Source organism: Penaeus japonicus, unplaced genomic scaffold, assembly GCF_977035675.1.
Source record: "Penaeus japonicus unplaced genomic scaffold, GWHDUDI00000001_assembly GWHDUDI00000001, whole genome shotgun sequence".
In the NCBI taxonomy this organism is placed as follows: Eukaryota; Metazoa; Arthropoda; class Malacostraca; order Decapoda; family Penaeidae; genus Penaeus; species Penaeus japonicus.
The window spans coordinates 49,963,415-49,973,414 of record NW_028234403.1 but is presented as its reverse complement, the minus strand read 5'-3'; the positions used below and the strand labels follow the sequence as shown (position 1 = coordinate 49,973,414).

The window sequence follows — 10,000 nt, the reverse complement described above, 5'->3', positions numbered from 1 at the left end:
CCCTGGCCACACGTTTTCTGTTGTAAACAAGGTGCCGTGCGAGAGAGCGAGGGAGATAGATGGGGATGGAATACCCAAGATGACCCGAGCACAGCCAAATCATGCTTCCTCGGCTCCTCCATTGGTGTATCTCACATGCCAAATGATGCCCATGATAATCAGCATTCCACATTATGTAGATCCCAAAATGTGCCTTGAACTCTTTCCACAGCATAGTCGAGTACACTAGCTTCGGGCGTATGAAGGTGCGAGACACGAAATTCCCGGTCGTGGATCTCAACGGCAGCTTTTTCCGCAAGGGGGAAATAGGGGATTGGAAGAACATGGCGTCCCCTCAGCTGGACACGCTTATGGACCGCTGGATCAAAGAGAAATCCCGTGGTCTTGACATTACGTTCACATACGAGTGATATTTCCTTCCTTTTTTAGGAATGGAATGACTTTTAGTATAATGAATAAAATTTGAAGTGTGAAACTATGATTTTGCCTTATTGCCTATCAGTGTAAAACAAAGTATGAATTAAGTCATTATAGTATGAATAAATTCATCCTTGAAACCTCTAAGGGCCCATGGATCGCAGGTTAAGAACTTTTGGTATATGAAACAAGGAAATAGGGGATGTTAAAAATCATCGCCACAAACAGGGTGAGGGAAATTTTGTACAACTCATTTTTAATTTGCCATTGGCGGGATAGACACGAATACGGCCATAGAAATGTCGCTTGGTTATAAAGTCGACAATTTTTTAAAAAGTATTATAAGGCTGGCATGCTTTAAAGAAAAGGGACTGTGATCACCGATGCCACACTGGAATATCTTAGCTTTTCTGAAAGTCAAGAATGTGTTCAGTATTTTGCCTCCAAGATCGTATCAAACAATTAGCGCTTTACACATGAATGTTTGGTATTGATGTGACGATGGCACAGATGAAGTCCAAATCAGTTACATCCAATAAAGCATGGGTCCAGTTACGGTACAACTCGTGCCTACAGAATTATTATAAACTAATGTATATATTAACTAAGGTTTCTAGCAACCATGAATATAATGAAGCTCACGGTACTATCAAGGTTTTTAAATAATGTGATTGTTTATATTTCGTTTAAGCTGATTGAGAAAGATCGAAAATCAATTAGACACAATTAACCAGTGTTCGACTAGTTCCATTTGCACACGAAAAAGATCCTAGTAGATAGAGGTAGACAATTTTCACAGCTACAATTTCCATTATAAAAGAACCCATCAAATTCTGTTATGAGATCTAACCCAGTTTAGAATATAAGAAAAATAAGGGAATTTGTCATTTACTATAGGGTCTTCATTTTTAAGGGCTCATTCGTACACTACATATATATATGAATATGCCTGAACTATTTGGGTAAATTATTAGAATAAAATAATATTCCAATTAAAGAGATTACGAACGATTGTCCAAGGAAAATGGACCTAATATCTAATTTCATAATTATTTTTACTTTGTACTCGACAATATAATGAATTCAGTTTATTGAAGTGCAAGATGGTTTTAGTCAGAAGTTCTCAGGCAAAAGCAAAACTGCTTAAAGCGAGTTCTACAGCAAATTGGCATCATTAAGCTGTTGTTTCCATTAATTCTTGTGGGAGAAAAGGTTTTGTTATGAAGGGATAAAGGAAAAATGTTCACTGTCCTTATCATTTATTTAGACACTGGCTTGAACTGGAGGCTCATAATTGTCTGGGCGGTCAACCCTGGATCCAACATCCTCGCCACCTGCAACGGCCTTGCCGCTTTCACCGTGCATCTCCAGCAACTTGCCAAGGTCAAAACGGGGCTTCTTCAGAACCTTGACCTGCAAGAAATTTAAGCAAATAAGCCATTTATGATAAAAAAAAATAAAGGTTAAAACTTAGTAATACAATGTACTCAAAATTTTAGTTTAATTTAGACTTTATAACTTTCTTCACTGCCCTCTTATATTTGGTTACTTAGGAACTACATCTCCTGGGCTTGATGCATCTAAACTAGGCTCAAAAGCATTTTCATATAATCATAATATTATACTTAAAAGATAATAAACTATTTATCTTCATTGACCACCCACCCACATAAAGCAGGATATAGGGAAAAGAAAGAAAAAAGGCTTTAAGTCTGGCTCGCCTAGTTCCACAGTCACCCATTGATTTGAGACAGGTTGGTCACACAAAGCTGGCAGAACTTCAGCTCAACATACCAAGACGACATTAGGTTTTCAGACAAATCTTACCTTACGAATGTGTACATCCTTAAGGGGGTAGATGGAGTTACAGGCCTTGCGGATATCATCAGCCATGGTGTCAGGGATGAGCTTGTTTACTACTTCCTTCAGTTCACTGCTGGCTACTTCACGGGTGATGATGTCTACCATCTTCCTGCGGATGTTCTTAACCTGCATGTGCTGGGCATAGGCAGTCTTCTTTGTCTGACTGGCCATCTTTTCAGTGAAAGCCACACAGAACACACGGAGCAAGTATCCGTCAGTGGTCTTGACATCAGTGTTGCCCTCAATCAGGGTCTAGAAAGAAAAATTAATCAGATTTAGAAAATCTTTCAAAAATATAAATACAACTGAGCACAATTATCTAAGAAAATCCAGTTAAATTAAATGCATACCTTCAACATCTAACTACTCCATTAAACAATTACTTGAACATGCACAATTTCCAAATTGACAAACTACTCAAAACAATATAATGCTACAAATTAAAAAGTGTAAGACGATTTTCCTTTTGATACCTGACCTTTCAAAGGCCCTCAAACAAGAAGGAAAAACTTTAATTTGCAAAATCAAATCTATTGGGCTCGTATATACACATTGATAAATAGGCTTTATCATCTTACCTGCCACTTCTTGACCATAGACCTCATCTTGTCAGTGGTCAGACTGAAACCATGGAAATTGCAGAGAACATTCTTGCCCTGAACCTCTTCAGCGATAAGGCGGAACTTGCGGAAGCTCCTCTCAGCATCAGTCTCATTCTGGAGATCAGCAAGGGAGACCTCAAACACACGATTCTTCAGGCCCTCAGAGGCAATTTCTGAAATAAACCAGTGGTTACTTCTCTTGGAAATGCATTGAATGGAAAACAGCATATATAAGATAAAATTCATACATTATATGAAACTTGTGAGTAGGCCACTCATTTTGGGTTTTGTATTTGGCACAGGATAATGATTGAATGAAAAATTCTACCAAGTAATACCACTAAATGGATATACTTGCATTATGATTTTCCTGCAGTTTGAATGATGTCCTTTGTATGTTGATCACCAAAATTAACAAATCTAATACTGCACTAAGAAGCATCACACGGAATCTACTTGTTTTCACTGTATACATTTTTTATTTGGCTCACTACCTAATATTCAAATCTTTAGATATTCTGATAAAATGAAATATTAAATTACACCTATTTCTCACACATTCACAGTAATACAGTATCATGAGATTTCCCCATAACATGGCATATGCTCAGGAATTTATTAGAGATACTTCTTCCTGAACTCTTAAATCACACACTTCAAAGTACATATAAAATTAATTAAGGGGGAATCTAATGTTTAAAATAAAAATATGTACATGTAAATACAAGGTAATGATTGTATTTTTGTGTGCAGAAAATCTATTTCATCTCCCTAAAATGAACCCCTTAATCTTGAAAGTTAAACATTTGCTATTCCACGACACAGTCTTAAGTCTTTTCATATATATAAAAAAGGACTTGTCCAAGAAATATAATAACAATTAATTATTTCATAACTCATGTATGGTCTCCTTCAATTCACATGCTTTGTCTACATTACTTCTAAAATAATTAAGAAAGTGTATAGCTCTAATATTTTGGATAATGTGTTATTCATGGAAAATTATAGAGCTGTATAAAAAATAATCTATTGTGCTGATTACATTGGCTTTTAAATTACCACCGATATATACAGAAATACAGGATATATATACATGTTCCAAACTGAAATATCTAAATATTGAAAGGCTCTGTTTTAGATCCTATACCTGCATTAACAAGGTGGGGGATGCCATCACTTGCATTAAAAAAAATTGGACTTATGGACAGGGAAACGTTTACATCCTTATTTGAAAAAATACATTTTGACTTGCACAGCTAAATGTTTAGTATGGATTCAAGCCTAAGACCATGTTAAAAGTGCAGAAAGCTCACCAGTCTATTGACTTCCAAACCATTTACATTTCTTGGTTATTATAAACAAGATGGCATGCAGACAAATGGTGATCTGAAGTAAAGGATGACATAGGGTTTCACATTTCTGGATGGAGAGGAAAGGCAAAAAAATAATGTGCAAAGAAAAAGGAAATGAGTAAGTGAAAACCTAGGCCAAGTTTGATTTGAATTCCATAACGACAAAGATTTTCAAAAGCTACAGCATGTAGGTATAGGAAGGAACGAGATAGGACTAGTTCCTTTTCTGACAATAGCCAAGGTCTAGCATTTGTTCCAGATGTGTTTTAATACAAATACAGCAGGCATAAGACACTTGATGCCCTGTATCAAATCTTAAACCCATGATTGTGACTATTTTAGTCGACATACTACGTCAATAATATTGGCAATTATTGGTTCTGTGGTTCATTTCTTTCCATAAGCCAATTAACCTCTCTCATATGTAATCAAAGCTTTATAATACCCAAAACACACAAGTTCTCTCATCCTTACCAAGACACCAACAGTGAGGAGGTTTACTGTGGTAGACCCCCCCACCCCTAAAAATAACCTATTTCCATCCAAGTGCAATAAATATTCTACCCTCACAATTACTCTTACGGAGTCAAGATTTCAATGTTAAATGCATTCCACCCACAATTTTATTTTTGCATATAGTGGTATATTAACTTCTTTCCATTTTCCTTTTAATTAAAAGCTTTTACAGGAAAAACACTACAAGGTAACACTTCAGCTAGAAAATAGTAGTAAAAGGAATGTTTTATCATGAAAAGTAATAGGAACAACCATGTGGTGTCCAGTTGCCTGTTCCGATGTTCATCAGGAATGATGTTTGAGAAAATATCCCTTTGGGTCAAATCTTACAGTAACCACGCCATTGACATCAATGTGATTTGCTTAAAAATTATTATGAGCAAGAAAGAGAAAGTTAACAATACACGTGAAGTGAAAACCTTGGAAAAATTCTTGGCAACAAGAATTTTTTGGCTAGCTTTTAAATATTCTCTAAATTTATTAGATATGATTGGATGATGATGTACACAGATAGCTACTGTATTTGTCTAAATATTATACAGTTGAGCTTGCCAATATCTTAAGACAGTTAACAAGGAGGCTGATGTCTTCAAGCCCATGCAAGACTTAAACATGCAAAAAACAGAAAAGTCTCAAGTCACCAGACTCGACCCAAGTTAAATATGGCACATTACAAATTACGTTATAGGTAGCCACATTGTCCAAGCAAATTTTGCAACAAGCTCGAGTCTACCCCGACCACCCAGTTTTAGATGCATAATTTTTCTTTACTTGCCTGAGTAACATAATGCAAGCATGCTAGACATACCAAGCCACATGTCCTAACTTGATGTTTGTGAGGACAAAGAATTTATACAGAGCCATTGCCTATTATAGCCTTCCGCACTCTTAAATAATTATTTACGATAGAAATGGCTCAGTAATGTATATATAAAATGTCAGAAGATTACTTTACACAACATTACTCTTCTATAAATTAAAGACTTAGGAAATTACTGAACATGACAAATTAAAAGGATTATTACACCAGTCTTGGAGTGGTTGTACAGGGGAGTAAAACTTTCCTATAAGAATACACCGTCTACAAAGTGAAATTAACAGACTCAAACCATTTTGCTTTCATATAACATCAAGTGGTAGTCAATTGCATTTCTTGAAAAACCTGGCAGGTCTAACTTCAACTATCACGACCACAGCGCCCTCCGTTGCTAAATCAGCTTTGGCGCTAATTAGACAGCAAATTCAAGTAATCTATTGGTACGAACATACTGATCAACAAAATCTAGGTCTACAGAAAAGTAACTTCATCTACACTTTAAGAAAACGGTCTCAAAAACGAGTTTCATAATTCCAAACTTGCAGCCATTCCATGTGCTTAGTACTTTTAATTCCATGTCCGAAACTGCCTCTCTAGCAAACCGAAAAGAAGATATTCAAATACTCACTCGTGCCCTGTGTCCTGTTGACGAGGGTTTTACCAACATTCCTGTTGGTGAAGAGAGCTGGAGACTTTACATCGTACCAGTCCTTGCGGGTGAAGGGGTCAACACTGCAAGATGAAGACGGATTTCATTAATGAGAACTTGTTAAATATGTTGAATTAGGAATTCCAAATGTTAGAGAAAATACAAGTTACAGAGTGTGAGACCAACACGTTTCAATTGATCTAAATTTTAACGTCACTTTATAAACCTAATCAACTGTTTATATAACTCGATTTCATTTCCCATAAAACTTCAGTATAATTCATGAAGAAGGCCATGAATCATAACTTTTTCAACACATTAACATGGTCAAGTTTTCATCCTATCGGCGAGCCCGGGAACACCACGGGAGACGATGTATATTTTCATCTGCATTCATCTCCGAAAATAAAAGATCCTCGGCTAATATCACATATCCTTTGACAGAATCGGTATCTTGGCTCCAACATGAATCCACATAATTCAACTTACACCCTCTTCTTGGATCCCTTTTTGCCCGATTTGTTCAGGCCCTTGTTCTTCCCGACAGCCATGATTCGGAGGGAGCGTGGAAAGGAAAAGGCTCTGGTGTTTGTGTGTGTTGACTGTGTGGACTGAGGCGGCGGTTCCCTTCGCTCTTCGATTTTAATATTTCTCTTTATGACTTTTTATTTACAGATTAAAAAAATTTTAGCTCCTCATGTTTTTATTCAATAGTTTTTATTATAATTCATTTGCAATTGTGTGTTAATTACTTTTATGCAAATTGAAGTTTAAATATAATAATATGAGTAATTTAGGCATTTAATGGATCCAAAAATATTGGAAAAAAATCTAAGAACGAGGCTAAGATTAACACAAGCCTATAAAATGACTATGTGAAAATAATAATATATGGAATAAAGAGATCAGCTGACTCGACGATGTCGACTTTTTAGTGTTTGTTTTGATGCTGCTCTTGTCATTTATTTGCTGTCTTTTTAATTCTTTGTTGCCAAGAGAGATCGCACTTTGGTCACTTGTTGATCAGAGGCTGGTGGAAATGCCCTGTTCTCATAACCATAAGTACGTAAGTGGCACGCAAATGACAGGCAGTTGTAATTAGAGTTAGCAGTACAAATTCTGAATCTAATGAGTGGGCGGAATTGATACGCTGATTTCGTTTTTTTTTCTTTGATGCTCGTTAATCAGAGGTCGGTGATCTCAGATGCTGCAGTGCTGAGATATTTTTCACTTTTGTATATGCTTAAATAAAACCTTAAGTAAAACAAACATTCACGCACACGCTCACGCAAACACACACGCACACGCACACGCACACGCACACGCACAAGCACACGCACACGCACACGCACACGCACACGCACACGCACACGCACACGCACACGCACACGCACACGCACACGCCCTCACATGCACACGCACATGCACATGAACACACGTATACCACATACTCACCACAAACATACCACAGGCACACACCACACACATTATGTGTACACCTTGTGCACACCATGCTCACATCACACACACCGCATGCTAACCATATGCACATCACATGCATGCACCACACACGCAACGCAACGTACATACCATTTGCACACACCATGCGCACATGCATTCCACGTGCACAGTATGCGCACAGTATGTGCACACCATGTTCACACCACGTGCACAACATGCCCACACCATGTGCACAACATACGCACACCATGTGCACAACATATGCACACCACTCACACTCCATGTGCACTCCATACACACTCCACAAGCATTCCACGCACACCACAAAGTTCCAAAAGCATTTAGTCACAAAGGAGTCGGCAACTCTGCCAGACCTTCTATTCTTACCCCTTTCCTTGATTTAAAAAAAAAAAATGCTTGGTAACATTATTATTAATATTGTTATTTATGTTGAAATAATGGTAATAACAACACAAACGGAGATATATGTATAGATATGCATTTTTTTTTGCAAAAATGCAATGGGGTAAACAGGTGAGGTCAGGTTGGCCTACTGATTGACACCTTGGTGACTAAACCCTTGTGGAGCCATCTATGTAATAAAGAAATTAATAAAACAAAATCACAGTGGATAGTGCACCTATATGCATAATATGATTGGATTCTTCAAATGTAACATGGCATATGATAGATTGTTTTACTTTAACTTAAAACCTCTTTGTTTATTTTCATTATGTGATGGAACTGATTTAATGAGTAGTATCTTTTTCTTGACACTCCATTTAGGTTATAAACTTAATAAATACCTATTTCATACTACCTATTGTATATATGTGTGTAGTTTATTCCTTTCAGTTATTTATTTTTATTATCTATCTACAATTACAAAAATCTTTAGGGCCTATACCATTCCCTTGGACTACATGCATGATTTGTATAATATTATTTGAGAAGATAAGAACAATGCGTTATCTTTATTAATAAGCTGAAGAACGATATAGTTTCAGAGGAAAATAATGTTTGATATAAAGCAAGGCTCTCACCTGTTGATTGGCCCATAACTTTGCTTCATTATGCAGCTGTATAACTTAGTAATCCTACCAAAACCCTCATTTATTGTTAAGGTAATGAAGTGTAACTTTTAAATGATTAGAGAGAAACATAAATGACACTGAAAACAAAACTAAGTAATGGCACACACTTGCCCCTAAACTTTGCTTGAAATATTGTTGTAAACTTGTTTGTATGCAAACACAGGGTTGAAACATTGTTCAGAACATTTGGTAGCTTTCATACATAAATCAGCTTTTTGGTGGTAATACAAATTCACTTTGATACATATTCAGACAAAATGGGTATAGGACTGCTTGGAAATCTAGAGCATCATCCAGTACTACTGTGTTTTTGGGACCTTAGCTATCGTCTTTAATACTTATTATGCCTTGATGTCTTAGATGCTAAAACTTGGTATTAAATATATGCCACACTAACAACCACTTTCTTACAGTCTAAATGATCCTATTGTGGCAGTATCAAAGGACAAGAAACATTAAACAAATGTAGAATACCAAAATAGGATACATGCAGATAAATGTATGATAGTATGGATACAAAACCTTTATGATGTATTTTTTTTAAATACAAATTTTGAAGTTTTGCTTTTTAATTTGTTCATATCAGAAGTCTCATAATCTTGAAAGTATTGCTGAATCATCTATGGCAATGCTCATTGCTGTAGATTATACAAAGCCCAATTGGATCTCTAGTACTAGATTGATTTTTATATATGGCACATCCACGTTTGAAAATGCTTATTTTTGCCAGATATAGAGCAAATAGTCATACTATTTTTCTTATGACAGATCTTAAGACTCTGAAAATGGAACGACAAGCAAACACAGTGGAAGCAGGGGACTTCAGTATTAATACTGTAGGAGGGGATCAGGAGAAGCTGATTGTGGGGCAGGAGGAGCATCACTACCCCCTCCCTGTAATACCAGCCCTTTACAGCAAGTTACTGTTGTTGGTAAGGTCCCCTTTTCCTTTCTCTCAGTTTCTCTTTTATAACTGATTAGTAAGATTCCTCTTTTCTTTTTTTAATTTGTATTCTGTCTATTTTATTATGCTATGTTCCTATCTTTTTTACCTTTTTCTTTTTTTTCATATTTCTTTTTAATTATAATGATAAGAACAGTAATGGCAAAAATTGTAATGATAATAATGAAATTGATAATGATGATAATGATAATGATAATAACTAATATAGAACTGCACCAATTATAATCAGTGTACTGAGATGGAATGTTCTTGACAGATCATTTTA

General features: G+C 36.1%; 3 protein-coding genes across 3 annotated transcripts in view; 2 read left to right on the top strand and 1 right to left on the bottom strand.

Annotated features, from left to right (window-relative positions):
* LOC147472560 (sulfotransferase 1C4-like) overlaps nt 1-412 on the top strand; it is a 6,630-nt gene extending 6,218 nt beyond the window's left edge. The window contains exon 5 of the mRNA XM_086541963.1: nt 212-412. Within this exon, the coding sequence (XP_086398089.1) occupies nt 212-410 (199 nt within the window). The 3' untranslated portion in view covers nt 411-412. The remainder of the gene's footprint in view (nt 1-211) is intronic.
* A 1,247-nt stretch (nt 413-1,659) lies between these two features.
* RpS3A (ribosomal protein S3A) lies at nt 1,660-6,778 on the bottom strand. The gene is made up of 5 exons (XM_043038410.2): nt 6,706-6,778; nt 6,196-6,299; nt 2,859-3,055; nt 2,245-2,532; nt 1,660-1,830 (listed from the first exon to the last, which is right to left on the bottom strand). Exons 1-5 carry the CDS (start codon nt 6,765-6,767, stop codon nt 1,681-1,683), a joined length of 801 nt encoding a protein of 266 aa, XP_042894344.1. The 5' UTR covers nt 6,768-6,778; the 3' UTR covers nt 1,660-1,680.
* Nucleotides 6,779-7,111: 333 nt separating this feature from the next.
* LOC122268136 (transmembrane protein 192) overlaps nt 7,112-10,000 on the top strand; it is a 21,413-nt gene continuing 18,524 nt past the window's right edge. Inside the window, 3 exon segments of the mRNA XM_086547969.1 lie at nt 7,112-7,278; nt 9,540-9,703; nt 9,992-10,000. The exon segment at nt 9,992-10,000 is cut by the window's right edge and continues 105 nt beyond it. Coding sequence (XP_086404095.1) covers nt 9,557-9,703; nt 9,992-10,000 — 156 coding nt within the window. The 5' untranslated portion in view covers nt 7,112-7,278; nt 9,540-9,556.